The sequence below is a fragment of the Bubalus bubalis genome, chromosome 5, assembly GCF_019923935.1.
Source record: "Bubalus bubalis isolate 160015118507 breed Murrah chromosome 5, NDDB_SH_1, whole genome shotgun sequence".
NCBI classification, from domain to species: domain Eukaryota; kingdom Metazoa; phylum Chordata; class Mammalia; order Artiodactyla; family Bovidae; genus Bubalus; species Bubalus bubalis.
This window is the reverse complement of record NC_059161.1, coordinates 1,130,250-1,147,964: the sequence shown is the minus strand read 5'-3', so window position 1 is coordinate 1,147,964 and position 17,715 is coordinate 1,130,250. Positions and strand designations below refer to the sequence as shown.

Here is a 17,715-nt window from a genome sequence, read left to right as displayed (position 1 = left end):
GGGGCCGAGGGGAGCGGACCTGCGATTGGGACTTGAGGCGCCGTCTTGCCGCGGAGGGGCGGCGCCGCCAGGAGGGGCGGGGCCCACAAGGGGAAGGCGGGGCCGAGGGGGCGGGCTTGTGGTCCGGACTGCGGAAAGATTGCCGGACAGAGGAGTCTTGGCGTGCTGCAGTCCATGGGGTCGCAGGGTGAGACACGATTTAGCGGCTGAACAACAACAAAGATCACCGGGCTGTAGAGAGCGGGGTCAGGTGGAGGGGCGGGGCCGTCTGGGGGCGGGACCAAGAGGCCGGCCTGTGATTGGGCTTCGCGAGAGCCGGGAGCCGCGCGTCTGAGAGGACGTGACGCTCTCGCGGAGGTGACGCCCTGCGGTTGCGCGCCCCTTCCGGCCCCGGGAGGGCGCAGAAAATCCGGGCCGCTCGGCCGCAGGCCGTCTCCAGCGACGCGGGATGTAGCGCCGGCGCCGCGGCCCCCAGCACAGCCCTCCGCCCGCTGTAAGTTCCCCTGGGCTCGATGGCGAGCAGGCCGGAGGGCGGGGATCGGCCGGAGGGCGGGCTCCCCACGGGAGTCTCGGCGCGGGCCTGAGGCAGCTGCCGTAGGGCTGGACCGCCCGGGCGTCCCCAGGGCCCCTGGACCCCTGCTCGGGGCCAGCCGCTCCTCCAGCCTCAGCGCGTCAGCTGTCCCCGTTCCCGGCCCCTCCCGTGCGAGTCGCGTCCCCCGCTGTCAACAGCCGCGGTGGCGGCCGTGCCGCCCCCAGTCGCCAGGGCGAGACGTCGGGCTTCAGGCTCCGGCTCGGGCCCGCCAGGCCGGAGCTGAGCCTGGTCCCAGGACCGCGCGAGGCGAGCGCCGAGGGGCTGCGGGCCTGAGGCCCGGAGCCGCCGTCCGGCTGGGAGCCCCCGCCTTCGGTAGCCCGAGGAGCCCCGCGGTTACTAGACCGTGACAGTGCCCCCACCTTGGCGGCGGGGAAGGGGAGGCTGGTGGACGGTTGGCCTGTGTGTAAGGTGGCCCTAAATGCTGCAATGTGAGCGAAATCTAAAGTACTTTGGGGAAAAAGGAAATTTCATTCCCTCAGAAATCTCTCATAGGTGCCATCCTATGTTTGAGGTTTTTGGTCAAGCCCGCAGTGTTTAATGGAAGATACGTTTCCCCTCGGTTTCCGGCGCTACGCAGGCGAGTGGGAAACGGACAAGGCGAATTTCATTTAGGGAGCTTCAGGTGTCAGAGGAGCAACAGGAGGCCTGCAGAGTGCTTTGCTAGGTTAACCTGGCGTTTCCCCCACGGAGGGAGAAGACACAGCAGGGGAAGGATGTATAGGCTCCCGCTTGAATCAAGCGAGCACTGGACTGAGTGGTTCTCTCTGAAGTGAAGGGGCTCTGGGGTCTGTTTACGGCTGTTTACCGAGAGGTAGGCTTGCATCACCTCCTGTGGCACAGCTGCTGCTGCTGCTGTTTGGAAGTGTCCACGCAGTGCTGGGATTCAGGCGAGGCGCTGACACACGGATTGCAGCCCCGGAATTTCTTCACCGCAGGAGTAACTTCCGTGTACTTGGGGCAGCAGTCTTAAGAACTGGAGTGTTGCCTGTAAGCAGCCATCTTAGGGCAGGTCTCCCCGAAACTGTACCTTATTGTTGAGTAGAATCTGAAAGCATTCTGTTCTCAGGGGCCAAGAAACTATCCGATGCCCAGCGGATAAACAGAGATTGTAAGCAACTGCTTTGCGTGCAGGTGGAGAGCTCAGACAAGGGCGCACCCTCCCACTGGGCTCCCGCTGCTAATGGGTAAAGTGCACTGCGGATTTTAGCTTTTAGACTGTCTTCAGTTTCTTCTTGGGCTTCCCAGGTGGCTCAGAGGTTAAAGCATCTGCCTGCAATGCAGAAGACCTGGGTTCGATCCCTGGGTCGGGAAGATCCCCTGGAGAAGGAAATGGCAACCCACTCCAGTGTTCTTGCCTGGAGAATCCCAGGGACGGGGGAGCCTGGTGGGCTGCCGTCTATGGGGTCGCACAGAGTCGGACATGACTGAAGCGACTTCACTTTCACTTTTTTTCAGTTTCTTAAGTCTGGCCTCACATTGCCTTTCCAAGATTTCCTTGTGGAAAGTGGATTATTCGCTGCCCTGGGGACTCTGTTCTTTTGCGCTTGCCCAGGTTCACAGCACTACCCTCAGGAATGCTTTGATCCTATCTTTACCTATCAAAATCCTTTCTTAAAATCTTCCACAAAACCTTTCCTGATATTCCAGCTCAAACTGAGCTTTTCTTATGAATTCCTCCAGCACCTTCTGGCATTTAGCCTTGTAGTGGTACTAGTAGAACAGATAAGTTATTGCCGCCTCTTAAAATTGAGGCCAGACTCCTCTCTGCTTTGTCTCTGTAGCCACAATGCCACGCTTATTTGTGGACGGGTAAAGAAATTTTCACTTCTTTCTAGGCCAATAAGTCTGTTCTTTATTTCCCTCAGAAATTTCCTTGACTTCTTTCATGTAAAGCCGAAAAGGAACTGTTGACACACTTGCAACACTACCCACCTACTAGTGATCATACTGGTGAACTAAGTGAAGTTAGTGAGAGTCGCTCAGTCGTGTGTGACTCTTTGCGACCCTATGGACTATACAGTCCATGGGATTCTCCAGGCCAGAATACTGGAGTGGTAGCCTTTCCCTTCTCCAGGAGATCTTCCCAACCCAGGGATTGAACCCAGGTCTCCCGCATTGCAGGCGGATTCTTTACCGCCTGAGCCACCAGGGAAAACCGCAGTCATCTTTACATGCAGAAGTTTCGTTGGTACTGGTGGGGTGTTTTCTGGTGCTGGTATCCATCAGAGTTGTTAGGTTTTGCCCTTAATGTCCATTTGTCCCTCATGTCGCCCACTGGACTGTGTTCCTTTCTCTATTTTCAAGGTTAATTGCCGTTTCCTGCTCAGAAACGTTGGGGGCATGGTTACTGTGTATGAAGTTTTAGCTGGCTTAGATAGAAAAGATCCTTGAAAGTGCCCTCGAGGCAAACTGGTTCCTAGTGATTCGCTTTTAGACATGTACCTCATTTACTTCTGTTTCATCGGGGCTCTCACAGTATACAATTACCATATAATGTGTTGACTGTACTTAAAAGCCAGGTATTAAAATCAAGGGCTGGTATGAAATGCCTCGGAGAAGGCAATGGCACCCCACTCCAGTACTCTTGCCTGGAAAATCCCATGGACGAAGGAGCCTGGTAGGCTGCAGTCTATGAGGTTGCTAAGAGTCGGACACGACTGAGCGACTTCACTTTTCACTTTCATGCACTGGAGAAGGACATGGCAACCCACCCCAGTGTTCTTGCCTGGAGAATCCCAGGGACAGAGAAGGCTTGTGGGAGGTCGTCTATGGGGTCGCACAGAGTTGGACACGACTGAAGCGACTTAGCAGCAGTAGCATGAAACGCCTTCACATTCCTTTTTACTTTACCTTGTGTTATGGCATTTGGAAAGCGTACCTGTCTGGGATTCAAAAAAGACCTATTTCTGTTGAGATAGCTTTACCTGGAGAAGAGCTACAGAGAACGTTAGATTTTGGTTTTTCGTCGCCGACTCTTCGGTCAGTGACGCTCGTACTTACATAGGGAAGCTGAGGCTCCACCGTTGCGACGCAGCAGCTTCAAACAGAAGCCTGTGCCTGCCTCATCCCCTAGCAGTGCTGTGCGACCACCTTCCCTGACAGGAGTAGAGAAGGTGCTCATGTTCTGTGTCCTTACTGCTTTGACTAGTCTTGTCTTGGGCTTCCCTGGTGGCTCAGTGGTAAAGAATCCTCCTTGGAGAAGGAAATGGCAGCCCACTCCAGTACTCTAGCCTGGAGAATCCCAGGGATGGCAAAGCCTGGTGGGCTGCCGTCTGTGGGTCGCACGTCGGACACGACTGAAGCAACGCAGCAGCAGCAGCACAGAAATCACGGTTGCTTGGATCAGTCTTTCTGCTGATGAGGACAAGTTCACTGAATGTGAATGGACACTTACTTCTGGCACTGTGGTCGTTGGGTTTTCTGCCTGTTGCTGGGACTGCATCCGCAGCGATCTAACAGCAAACTGGTCCTTGATGTGTGTGCTTTACAAAAAAAAACTCTGCATACATCGTTGAAAAGAAAAAAAAAAAGAATCCTCCTGCAGTGCAGATATGGATTTGATCCCTGGATCAGGAAGATCCCCTGGAGAAGGGAATGGCCACCCACCCCAGTATCTTGCCTGGAGAATTCCATGGACAGAGGAGCCTGGAGGGCTACAGTCCATGAGGTTGCAGAGAGTCAGATGCGATGGAACAAGTCTTGCTTTACTGTGAGAGTCAGGTAGGCGTAAGAAGGAGCTTAACTTGTGGAACCTCCAAGGACCCAGGGACCCTAGATTAAAAATTTCTAGAAGTTCTGTGCCTTTGACTCTCCTGAGAAGGAGTGTACTATAATGTGAAAAACTTGGGAACTGGTGCACAAAATAAATGTCTCCAAAAGTATGAGGGAAATAAACTCACCAACCAAGGCTGGCAGCTAAGAATCAGTTCTTCCCCAAGTTTGGTGCCGGATAATCTTGTTTATAGGGGCACAGGCAGCCCCTGCCTCCACAGCCCTAACCCTCTAATGTCACAGGGCTATCCAGCTGGAGAGCTTAGTGGTAAAGATTTATTAGCTTGAATTAAATAAATCCCATCAAAAATGCACTCAGTGGAGTTTGGCCCAGTTATAATTGCTTTATTGGGTGTGGCAATTTTGAGGAGACATGTGTTTTCTCTAAAATATATAAAGATAGGAAAGTTTGTGAGGGCCACCCTGGTGACTCAGTGGTAAAGAATCCACCTGCCAACGCAGGAGACACGGGTTCAAGAAGATCCCTCATGCCAAGGAGCAGCTAAGCCCGGGCACCACAACTACTGAGCCTGCGCTCCAGAGCCGGGAGCTGCGACCCCCGCAGCCGCAGTCAGCAGCTACTGAACCCGCATGGCCTAGAGTCTGTGCCCCGCAACCAGAGGGAGCCCCTGCTCGTCGCAACTGGAGAAAGCCCGCGCAGCAAGACACCCAGCACAGCCATAAATAAATAAAATTCATCTTTAAAAAAGTTTAAGAAGAAACCCTTGAAATATTAAAAAATCAGAAGCAAAGCTCGTGGGAAAGTGAAGACCATTTGGCTCTGAGTGCTCGCGGAGTCCATCCTCACACCCCAGGGTCTGGTGCTGACGTGGCGCAGCGGACACCGAAAGGCTGGCCTGTCCCAACCGCCAGCTGCCTGGGAGAGGCCCACCCTGCCGAGTGGACTTTCAGGTTCCAGCTGTACTTGCTCTTCTTTCTTACCAGACCTCCACGCCCTTTCCCTCCCTTCCTGCCCCTGTGTTGCTAGCTTAGAAGACCCCGCTGGACAATGGACTCTGCTATGGTGCCATGACCTCCGCTGAGCGTCATTGTCTGCTCTTGGATGCGTGGCAATGTGTCTTGTGTGATGAGCTGTAACTGGTGCCTGGCTTGTGAGTTAACGGGTGCTTGTCAGAGTTAGTGACTCTGGGTCTAGAGATAATGCTGGGGGTGGGGTGTGGGAGCCAGAGGGGCTCAGAAGCGACAGGAGGTGGTTTCGACTGAACGAGGAAAGCCTTTGAAGATTGCCACAAGACTGAGGTCCTCCTAGGAGGACGCTGGACTTGAGGGCGTAAGAGCATCAGACCCAGTGAGGAACTTAGGAAGCGCGCCAGGCTGGAGTCTGCGCCTGCTCTCTGGCCCTGACTGCCCAACGTAAAATGTGTACGTTCTCGCTCCCACTGGCGAGACAGGCCACAGCACTCAGCTGCACTGGGTGTGCGCCGTCCCCGTCCAGGGCTCTCCCTGCGCTGTCCTGTTGGAGCAGTGATGCCCTCACTGGTTCTGTGCATGCCGCGGGTGACCTCATGCCACCGGATTACAGGCTCCTTTCGGACAGCGACTTGTGGGACTTGGGGTTTTGCACAGAACCTTAAAGTACCTTAGGGTGCTGGCACAAAGTGCATTTGTTAAGTATTCCGGGGGTGTGTTGGCCGCTCTGGGGAGGGGGACAGAGAGCGGCCCAGAGGCGCAAGCGCCTAACGCCTTAGCTAGCGTCACGTGCTTGCTGGCGGGAATGCTGCCTCCATCATTCTTCCATCTATTCTGAAATACAGGTTCTGACCACAAGCAGGGATATGTATAAATTAGTCATCTGTGTAGCACTGCCTCCCAGAACCTGAGAAAATATCTATTTTTTAACCCTAGTGGCCGCCTCTCAAGTACTGTATTCTAGCTAAGTATATTCCCCTTTTCATACTTTTCTGGGATGCCCAAAGCTATCTGTATTTTTCACTGCAGTGTAAATTGTTTCTTCCTAAAGTTGTTTGGGAGTACTTCAGTTTGAGGAAATGTGTTTTGTGGTCAGCCTATTGAAAGAGATTGCCCAGTGTTTCTGCTCACGTGGGCCGCCTGTCTCTTGAGGGTTTCATGGGCCTCTGGCTTCCTGTTCTCCTGGGGCTCAGGCGTTGGCTGTAGCTGTGGGCTGGCATCTTTCCTGTCGGAGTCCTGCGTGTGTGGAGGAGCCACTGCCTGTATGTTGGCACCACAGCAGGGTCTGTGGACGGAGTCACGGCCATTTGCTCTCCTGAACTAGCTCTCTGCCGCCTGCAGCTCTCAGCTGTGCTGATGGCTGAGCCTGGCATGACTATTTTGAAATTTGCGGGCTGCCCTACCTGACCACATAGATCCGGTCATAATCTCTGAGAAGGGATCGAGATGCCTCTCAGGTAAAAGAACAGGTGCACACGTCAAAGACGGACGTGCAGCGAGCACTGGAGGCAGACACGGCCCTCGGGAGCGAGGCTGCGCTGACTGCCCTGATGAAAGTGGCGGCCCCCGAGCTCTGCTTCCTCCCCGAGGGCAGCGCACTCCCTGCAGGTGTTACCTGGCCGTCTTTGCATTGCCTAGTGGCTCCCAGAGCTCAGGTGACCAGTGCAGGAAAATGTTACTATTCTGGCTGCTGCTGCTGTGAGCAGTACATTCCTTTGTTGGGAGCGGGGAGTTGGAAGTCTTAGGGCACTTTTCCCTCCTCTAAATGTTCATCTTATCTTCCTGAGGCCTGATTAAAGATTGCCTCCTTCAGGGTCTGTGTGCCGTCTCAGCTCCAAAGCTCTTTGGAGTGGGGCCCAGGTTATGATCTGTGGTCTCTGGGACAGGCTCGTGCTGAGCCGGTTTCGTGGCAGGGCAAGGGTGGGCTGCCTCGTGTCTTCAGCCTCCCACGGCCAGGTGAGTTATTGCTGCTGCAAGACAGGGCTGTGAGCAAAGTGCGCTCTCCTCACAGAGCCGGGCGGTGATCCTCCAACAGAAACAGTAAACCGTGCAGGGAAGGTAACCCCCAGACTGCTAGCCCACTCTCGGCCCACTTTTGTAGGCGGCATGCACGTTTCAGGGCATTTGTAGGTAAAGCCCGCTGAGCTCCGTTGGCAGTTGGTTCATTTCTAAGCCTGGGTCGCCTGTGGTGATTACAGCCAGGCGTCGGCTTCCTCTTTTTGCTGCTCAGTCTTGGAGCCAGGCTTTTCCAGGGCCAGCTCTGGGAACCGGGATAAACTCGGCTCACTGAACGGGCTCTGTGTTTGTGGGAGGGATGTGGGGTGGGTAGCTGTTTTTCTGAGGTGACAGTTTGGTGCAAAACACACAAAATTTTTTGAAAACTAGGTTTTCAGCCTTTAAGTGAAGCCTCAGTAAAGGCTGATGGTACAGAGGAGGAGAGATGCAGTTAACTGGCCTCTGGGACTGGAGAGGGTATGAGTGAGGGGCTGTCTCTTTCTCAGTATTGACTTCAGAAATGAGACGTCAGAAGGATAAACTGTCAACACTGTGTCTGTGTTTGCTTCCAGTGTCCCCATCACAGGGAGCTCTCTGGCCCCTGGGGCCAAGAGACCCCACACTCTCCCCAGGCTGAAGCCGGAGGGCCCCGAGGTACCATCCTCATGTCGTCTCACAAGGGACCCGCGGTGGCCCAGGGCAACGGGGCTCCCGCCAGCAACAGGGCGGCCGACACAGTGGAGCTGGCTGAGCTGGGACCTCTGCTCGAGGACAAGGGCAAGCGGGCGGTCACCAGCCCAACCAAAGTAAGTCATCTCCCTGGTCAGCCTCTCCTGAGACCTGTCGGTCTCCCCAGAGCCAAGCACCCTGGACTGTCTGTCCTGACGGAAGGCAGGAAGCAGTCAGCCCAGATCAGGCCAGGCTCCATATACCATCGAAAATCCCTGCCTCTTCAGCCAGCTGGAAGGCTCGTGGGAGGAGCAGGTGCTGCCCCAGGCTGCTGTGGAGGCTGCACCTGGCTGCTTTATCTCATTCTTCAGAGTCCCCAAGGGGTGGAGGCGGGGAGAGAAGGCCCCGTGCCTGGAGGCACCTGGCAGGGCCTCATATACAACCAAGTGGGCTTTTTGTTTTGCCTGAGCAAAACTCCAGTAGCATCCCCACTCTGAGGGAGACCAGGGACTCTGTGCCCAGATGGACAGAGGATGAATTTGGACGGGGAGGGGGGGGAGGGGGCGGTTCCTCTATCATGAGATCTAAGAGGAAGCATCGCAGGAGGAAAACCCGCCCCGTGGAGGAACTGCCCTCCCTGCCTCGGCTCTGGAGGTCTCCCCTGAGGTGAGCCCTCTCAGGCCCTCCTGCTGCTGCTTCTATGGAGCCAGCTCTGAGGCCCGGCTTCTCCCGCAGCAGTTGGACACTGTCTGGGTCCCAGGGCCGGTGCACAGGGCACTGATCAGATTGAGAGTCTTAGCGGATCTCTGAGCCTCTGTCTTATTCCTCCTCGTTCAGCGGTCTGAACGGGAAGTGTTTGGGAAATTGGGGGAAGCTGAGGGCCACCGTCTTGGAGACAGAGGTGGGCTGCCAGGGCCTGAGTGCACACCTGGGCTGCTGACCCTGCGCCTCAGGCGCCGGCTCCCTTGGCCTCTCCCCTGGGCGCTGCAGTGCACTCTCCCCCAGCGCTTGTGATGTCGCAAACTCAGGCACCATCCTGCTTCCGGAGAGCAGACCCGAGGCATGTGTGCAGGAGAGGCCGGGCAGTGGGCGGCGTGGCCTGGCTTGTGGGCGCCGGACGTGCGTGTCCCCAGGCCCTCCAGGGCTGCAGCCGCTCTCCCCTTCCCCGCAGGCCGAGGAGGAGCAGGCCTGCCCAGGGCCGCAGGAGGAGGAGGAAGAGGTGCGAGTGCTCACACTGCCCCTGCAGGCCCACCACGCCATGGAGAAGATGGAGGAGTTCGTGTACAAGGTCCTGTCCCTGTGGGGAGGGAGCAGGCTCACCCGCCCGGGGCTGAGACGGGAGCACCGCACCTTTATGAACACACTGAACACACATTCATGACGAGCTGTGTTATCAGAACTTGTCATTTCTGAGTGGTGACGAGTAGAAACTGATATCTGCAAAACTAATATGAAAATATCTATGATTTCCACGGGTGACAGAGTCACAAGTTCTGATACTAAACTTGCTCACCGGCTCTCTGGACACTGTCCATTGTCTTTACGTCCTAGGTTAAGAACTCCTGCTCTGAAAAGTCACAGTCTCAACACAGTGAGAACCTAGCTGCTCAAGGGGGGATGATGACAGACAGCCACCAGAGTGTGGGGGGAGCGGTAAGGGTGTATTTCTCACGTAGCTGAGAGGAGGTCCTGCCATATTCTGACCTGCTCAGCTAAGCACATCCAGATAAGCTTCCTCACACGAGAACAAAGACACTCGAAGCAGGGGTCCGGGGGCAGCCTTGCTCCTGCTGTCCTGGCGTCTGCAGCCCCGGGCTGGCCCCCACCGCTCCCCGGGACCCTCTGGAACCCGGCGGATGCTCTCCTGCACGCCGCGACCTTGGGGAGGCTCGTGGCTCCCAGCCCTGCTTAGAGCGTGTGTGGTTGCAGGTCTGGGAGGGCCGCTGGAGGGTCATCCCGTACGACGTGCTCCCGGACTGGCTGAAGGACAACGACTACCTGCTGCACGGCCACCGGCCACCCATGCCCTCCTTCCGCGCCTGCTTCAAGAGCATCTTCCGCATCCACACGGAGACTGGCAACATCTGGACGCACCTGCTTGGTGAGGGCTCTGGAGGACATCGGGCTCGTCTGCTTCTTGCCCAGGAGTTGTGTGGCCTTTGTCCACGGGAAGGAGAAACACCGTTGTCGCGATTATGAGGGAGCTGGAGGTGTCTTTACACTGCCGGGGAGCTCGCAGGGCCCTTCATCACTGGTGTGCAAGCGGGGGAAGACGTCAGAACAGACGTCCTCTGTGGTCAGAAGCGTCCCAGGGCTGGCGGCTCCGCCCCGTCAGCGATCCACCATCTAAATGAAGCGTCCGCATTTCAGCAGACGCCCTAGTTTGTCTGGGTCTCTGGGTCCCCGCAGCTCAGCCTGTGGCGTCAGGGCTGGTTTAAACCGTCACATGTTCCCCTTTTCCTCGGACTTTGCTTCTCTCCCTCCTGTAGGTTTCGTGCTGTTTCTCTTCCTGGGAATCCTGACCATGCTGAGGCCAAACATGTACTTCATGGCCCCCCTCCAGGAGAAGGTGGTGTTCGGGATGTTCTTCCTGGGAGCGGTGCTCTGCCTCAGCTTCTCCTGGCTCTTCCACACTGTCTACTGTCATTCAGAGAAGGTCTCCCGGACTTTCTCCAAGTGAGCCACAGGGTGGCGGTGGGGAGGGCCGCGTGCTGTGGTCACGCCCCGTGACCCGGGTGCTGGCGGGGCCCTGGCGACGGCAGTGACTCCTCAAGAGTCCCTGATGTTACGTGGGTGTGAGAGGGTCAGGAAGCTTTTCTCTTAAGTCCGTCCTGAAAATGCTCACTGTAGCCTCCTCCACAGGCAGAGCCCGCTGTGGGTAGACGTCGTCCCCGCGCAGCGCCCTGCAGAGGCTGGCGGTGCAGCGCCCGGCCGCGCCCCCTTCCCGTCAGGGCACCGCCCCCTGCGGGCGCGCCCACCCACCAGCCAGGAAAGCTTATCAGAAGCCCCAGGCGCCCATCCTCCCCAGCGCTGAGCCTGGGCTTCTGTTTGCTTGTTTCTGTTGTTGTTATTTTTGGTTTTGGAAGTGTTGCTGAGTTTTGTTTTTCTCAATAACACCAGTAACAAGTAATACATTTTTATCATTAAAAAGTCAACTAAAAGAGAACACTACCCCCTTAATAATACTCCCATTATAAGGGTTTTGGCTTTAGAACTGTCAGAACTGGGGAATACTCAGTCCTTCCTGCATGGAAGTTGGGGCCTGGCTGGATTGTGATGGATGGAGCTCCTGAGTGAGTGTCTGTGAGGGGGTGTGGCTGTTCACAGCCAGGGCAAAGGGATGCCCTTCAAACGTGCTCCAAACAGGAGTGCCTGACCGTGTGGGGGTTTGAGTCAGGACCCAGGCCGGACCACGTGGGGAGTGAGGGGCTCCGGTTGAATCTGAGGCCAGTAGAGCCCGCCTCCCACCAGCTGTTCCCTTCTGTGGCTCTTTCAGGCTGGACTATTCAGGGATCGCCCTGCTGATCATGGGGAGCTTCGTGCCCTGGCTCTACTACTCCTTCTACTGCTCCCCGCAGCCGCGGCTCATCTACCTCTCCATTGTCTGCGTCCTGGGCATCTCTGCCATCATCGTGGCGCAGTGGGACCGATTCGCCACGCCCAAGCACCGGCAGACAAGGGCAGGTGGGTCGCAAGGCAGGGCGTGCCCTTGTAGGTGTCTGGACCTCGAACCTCAGGGGTCAGCCCTGGGCCCCCACCCAGACCCTGATCTGTGTTTAGAACTTTAAAAACAGCATGAATTTTCAAAGCTCAATTCCCTGCAAGTTTCATACTATTTCAGTGAAATGTTAAAAGGGCAGTAATTAAAGTGCAGAAAAGACTACTCTTACATCTGGTTTGAGGAAGTTAAGAAATGTACAAAGCACAGTCTCTAGGGCGCCTGGAGTTCTTTTCCTAAGGGAATTAAAGGCGTGGCTTGGTAGAGAAAGCACCTTGAGCACGAGCTGTGTTGAGGAATGGGATCGTTGTGAGCAGGAGCCCCTTCCTGGTGTCTTGTCCAGGCTCCAGCTTTACTGCAGCCACACGTCAATTACCACTGTTTCCAGTCCCTTGAGACTTAACATCGCTGTGGTTTAACCCTCGTTTATGAGAGTTAACCATTCACTGAGTACCAGCCAATGGTGCCTCACCCAGGGCGTCTGCAGAGGTGAAGTGGAGCCCCGCCCAGCGGCCGTGCGCAGGGGCCTGGTGTGGAGTGGGCACCATCTGCTCTTTCTCTTATGACTTCTCACCTAGGTCTGTCTCCTCAGGAGGTCAGACTCCTATTCCTTACGTCTTCTGTGCTCTTAATGGGACGCCCGTCCTTCTCTTCTCTGGCTGGCAAACCACCCGAGGGCTCACCATCGGTTTTGTAGCCAAGGCAGCCATCAGAGTTCTGACATACATGGTCGCCTAGGCTGCTTAACAGATAATAAGGAACACAAGATGTTTGTTCTTGGTGCTCCATAGGAGGGAATGGCTGTGTCAGCATTTACCCAGCCTCCTTCCCACTCTGGACGTTGAAGAAGCATCTGATGATGGCTCTCCATCTTGCGCAAAATTTCCTGAACACATGCTGTTCACCAGAAAGTAACTTGTATCAGAGCAGGGCAGCAGGGCCGTCCCTGTGCCTGACGCGCTCCATCCGTCTGCTCAGGGGTGTTCCTGGGGCTTGGCTTGAGCGGCGTCGTGCCTACCATGCACTTCACGATCGCGGAGGGCTTCGTCAAGGCCACCACGGTGGGCCAGATGGGCTGGTTCTTCCTCATGGCTGTGATGTACATCACCGGAGCCGGCCTCTATGCCGCACGCATTCCTGAGCGCTTCTTCCCTGGAAAATTCGACATATGGGTAAGAACGACTCTTCGCAGGGCTGTGGTGAGACTGCCTGAAGGTGGAGGTCGGGGTCAGAGGCAGAGAGAGACGGGCAAGTGGTGTCTGGGGTGACGCGTATCCCTGCTCACACCGGTGCGTGTGGGTGGGTGAATCCCTGACAGGACTTACACGTTTTTTTTCCTACAACAAATGTATTGGTTTTATGGGGCAGAAAATTTTGCGGAGGAACTAGAAGAGGTGAGTGCCTCCTCTTGCTTCCTCCAGGTCTCCTTGCCATCGCCCTAAAGTTTCTCTCTCATCCCTGCAGTTCCAGTCTCATCAGATCTTCCATGTCCTGGTGGTGGCAGCCGCCTTCGTCCACTTCTACGGGGTCTCCAACCTTCAGGAGTTCCGATACGGCCTGGAAGGGGGCTGTACTGACGACTCCCTCCTCTGAGCCGCCCCCAAGGGCGCAGGAGGAACTTCCCAAGTGCTTTTAAAATAACTTCTTTGCTGAAGTGAGAGGAAGAGTCTGAGTTGTCTGTTTCTAGAAGAAACCTCTTAGAGAATTCAGTATCGACCAAGCTTCGGCCCACTTCACACTCACTGGGCAATAAACTCCATTCCCTCACTGAGAAAGGGGCGGGGCAGGTGCGGCCACCCTGCCCCCGGCCGCCCCTCCCAGAGACGGGGCTGGGACGCTCACCGTGAGATCTGACCCCTCCTCGCTCCATTCCGGGGAAAAGCGATGGACTGGGACTCTTCAGAAATTCCGTTTCTGGAAGAAACTGTCCCTCCCTCACCCCTGTCCTGACTTTGTAACCTGGCTTATAACAGGCCATCCGTTTTTGTAGCACACTTTTCAAAAACAATTATAACCTGGTCCCATCTTTCTCGGGCCTGGGCCTGCTCACACGGCAGGAAGAACAAAGCCACCGACTTTTACACAGCCCGGCCGATCGTGGAAGTGTGTCCAGGCTTCAGATAACTTGAGTTTTAATTTTTTCTTGGCAGAGTAATGTAAAATTTAAAGTGGGGAAAGATATTTAATATTTAATACTAAGCTTTAAAAAGAAACCTGCTACCATTGCTATGTATCCTGATGCAAAGACGATGATAATAAAGTACAGAAGACACTTGGCGTTCTGAAACCTGTGTGGTCTCCGCTCTTCGCATGCAACTCCAGAGGACTGAAGCCAGCAGAGTCGGTCCCGATTCTGCTGCGGCTCAAGTCTGAATCCCAGGTGCTGCAGGCTGGCGCGGGAGGGCCAGGGAGCCTGACCGACCCCAGGTCTGCTCCTCCAGGCCGCTCTGCCCGTCTCTACTGGGGACACAGACGCGCCCCGGAGCGCTCGGTGTGCTGTGGCAGCCTCCGTAACCAGAAGCTGCCTGCGTGAACACAGGCCACGAGATGCTGTCGACTTTGAAAACTGCTGTGATCGAGGCTGGCTCACCGGGAGGTCACTCCACACCTCTCCGTGCCTTTGCGTGCACTGTCCTCGGCCTGACCGCACTCTGGCCACTGGCTGCGGGGCCTGCAGTGGTCCTCGTGAGCTGCTGCAGGCATTGCACGGGGGTCTGCAGGCTGCAGAGTTGGATTCACTTCCGCAGTCAAGTTCGAACAACTAGGTGAATAAATGATCCTTTTAACGAGGCCAGCAGATCTCTGCCTCCAGTGCTAATCAGGGAAACATTAAGACCAAACTGACTCCTACCAGGCTGGTACAAATTAAAAATCTTAAGATGGTGGGCTTTCCTGGTGGTCTAGTGGTTAAGAGTTCACCCGCCAATGCAGGGGACACAGGTTCAGTCCCTGGTCTGGGAACATCCATATCCCTCTGGGCAGCGAAGCCTGTGTGCCCTGGAGCCTGTGCTCGGCAACAAGAGAAGCCACCGCAACGAGAGGCCTGCGCACCACAGCTAGGCAGCAGCCCCCGCTCGCCGCAACAAGAGCAAACCCTGCCCAGCAAGGAGGCCCAGAGCAGCCAAAAAGTAAAAAACCTAAAAGGTCTTAAGATTGCCTGCTGGTACAGATGTGGATCTGACCAGATGCTGCTGGGGAACCATCCATAGGACCACTTTGGATGTGTGGAGTATACATAGGTTACAACATTCAAACATACAAAACAACACTACAGCGTGAGCTGTGTCTGGCATCTGTCCTAGTTACTTTGTTTAAAAAGGCTGGGAGACTTCCCTGCAGTCAGTGGTTAAGCGACTCCAGTGCTTCCAGCACAGAGGATGCTTAAAAAACTTTTTTAAGGCTGGTTCTGACTCACTAAGTTGTTTCATAACTCATCAGCGGTCACAACTCACATTTTAAAAAGTTACCCTTGAGAAACTTAGCTTGTACTAAAAAGTTTCATTGTAGCTGTATGTAGTAGCAACATACTGCAGACAAGCCAAATGTCCAGAACTGTTGAGTGGAAAAATAGATCTTGGTTTATTCTTATGAAACAGTTCAGCAATGAAAGCTAGTTACAGTAAGGACAATGCGGCTGAATCTCAAGATTAGGAGAAGGGAGTAGGGCTACTTAGAGATACCACATCTGGTGTGACTGCACTGAGGTGCTGTTCAAAAATGCACAGAATTAACTGAGTGCAGAAGTCTCAAACTGCTGACCTGCAGGCTGCAAACATTCACGGCTGCGCTGTGGGCTGCACAGTGGAAGCAGCCCACCTCGGCCCGATGGCAGCCGAGAGGGCTGCCTCTCAGGCTCACCCTCAGCCCTCCCCAGCAGGGCAGCCGCCTGTCTGGCCCCCGGAGGCGTCCACTAGTACAGAAAGGACCACATCTGGCCCAGCTCCGTCCGTGTTGTACTCGAGGAAACAGAGACCCGCAGCTGTTGGTGAGGCCCCGTGTATGTTTCCTCATTGCTGGTGGACAGGACCAGGGAAAGGGTCTAAGTGAGGACATCTGCTGAGCATCTTCTTTGTACTTCCTGTTTGGCTCTGCTGGGTCTTTGTTGCCATGTGCAGGCTTTCTCTTGTTGCAGCAAGCAGGGGCTACTCTTCATCGCATGGTCTGCTGGTTTGGGGGCTTCTCCCAAACCAGAAGAGTACAGAGTGCAGAGCTGCAGAGTACAAGCTCTGGGCACACAGGCTTCAGCAGCTGCGACTCCCGGGCTCTAGAGCACAGGCTCAGTAGTTGTGGTGCAGGGGCTTAGCTGCTCTGCGGCGTGTGGGGTCTTCCCAGACCAGGCATCGAACCTGTGTCTTCTGCATTGACAAGCAGATTCCTCTGCACTGGCCACCAGGGAAATCCTCTGCACTTTCCATATGTCATTTTATGTTTTTATTTTTAACCCTTAATAGTAGGTAGTAGTATCCCATTCCACAGATGAAAAAAAGTTAAGGCCCTAAAAGACCAAGACTTTTTCACAAGATGGCAGGATCAGAGTATCTGAATCCAGGTTCAGATCTGACTTAAACCCCAGGTTTCAAAGCCTTGGATCATTTAAAAATCCTGATTTGACAATCCAGCCTTGCCTTCACCAACTCTGCTACCAGCAGCAGGTATTACCTTCTTTCTCTAACTGCATGCTATGGTTCATTCATTTCCTAAATATTTGTTGAGGGCACTATAGGAGAAAAGTGATGAGAGAAACAGTGATGAGTTCTGGTTAAAGAAAGGCCAAGAATAAAAGCTAAGACTGACTCCACCCTCTTCCAATCAGGTAAACAATTAGGGAAGAGTAATTAATCTCTAGTTGTAGAACATCTGCTGCTGCTGCTGCTAAGTCACTTCAGTCGTGTCCGACTCTGTGTGACCCCCTAGATGGCAGCCCACCAGGCCCCCCCGTCCCTGGGATTCTCCAGGCAAGAACACTGGAGTGGGTTGCCATTTCCTTCTCCAGTGCATCAAAGTGAAAAGTAAAAGTGAAGTCGCTTAGTCGTGTCCAACCCTCAATGACCCCATGGACTGCAGCCTACCAGGCTCCTCCGTCCATGGGATTTTCCAGGCAAGAGTACTGGGCTGGGGTGCCATCGCCTTCTCTGAGTTGTAGAACATCTGTTGCCTTGCAATCTAAGAAAGGTTCAGCAACGCCCTATGTTTGGAGAAGTCCCTGACCCAAAATCTGCTGACAAAGGAGTCCCATCTCCCCAGAAAGTATCTTCCTCAGTGTCTGCCTTATCTTCAGTCAGGACCAGGAACCAGCCCTTGGGGGCATGAGCTAGGGCTGGGAGCAAATTCACGATGAATTTCAAAGCAGCAGCTGGGGCCCTGCTGTGATTACATTCCATAATTATGAGGCACATTCTCCTGTCTGCCATGCTCTGATGGCACAAAAATGCAGTGCACTCTGCCTAACTGGTTTCAAGATTTGAGCACATTCGATGTACTTGATGTAGTAGAGCTGCACAGCACACCCATGTTTCCCTTACTGACTGGAACCCTTCAGTAGCTGTCAACACCAGAGTCATCCCAGGAGTCCAAACACAAAGGCAGGCGATGTGTGGAACCTGACTGATCCACTCACCTCATCCAGACACAGCCCTCCAGCAATGGACCTAAGAACTTAGAATCAGTTTGCGCTGCAGGGTACCAAATCAGATATCCAAAGTTTAGAAATATTCTCACATGAGGATGGTGTCCCTGTGACTTGACTCAAAACATGTTAGGGCTGTACCCTTGAAAAAAAACAGGAGAAGCCTGACTAGTCCCCTTGGTGTGTTGGCTTTCTTGCTGGCAGTTTCTCCATCTTTTACTTCTCTGGAAAAGGAGAGGACTTTTTCTAAACCAAAGCCTCTTTTATTCAGTACTTTCTCATATTTGGAAAAACTCTTAGTTTTGCAACCAGGAATTAGGCAATATCATTAAAGCATCTAAATACTATTCTGCACCCAGAAGACAAGGGATTATTTTTAAATTATACATACATTAAGTCCACATGACTAAAATT

General features: G+C 54.4%; 1 protein-coding gene across 1 annotated transcript; it reads left to right on the top strand.

Annotated features, from left to right (window-relative positions):
* Positions 1-325: 325 nt before the first annotated feature.
* On the top strand, positions 326-13,962 carry ADIPOR1 (adiponectin receptor 1). Its single transcript, XM_006078452.3, has 8 exons — positions 326-493; positions 7,861-8,094; positions 9,129-9,245; positions 9,887-10,058; positions 10,447-10,633; positions 11,454-11,641; positions 12,654-12,847; positions 13,140-13,962. The coding sequence occupies exons 2-8, from the start codon at positions 7,954-7,956 to the stop codon at positions 13,266-13,268; spliced, it is 1,128 nt and encodes a 375-aa protein (XP_006078514.1). The 5' UTR covers positions 326-493; positions 7,861-7,953; the 3' UTR covers positions 13,269-13,962.
* Positions 13,963-17,715: the final 3,753 nt, after the last annotated feature.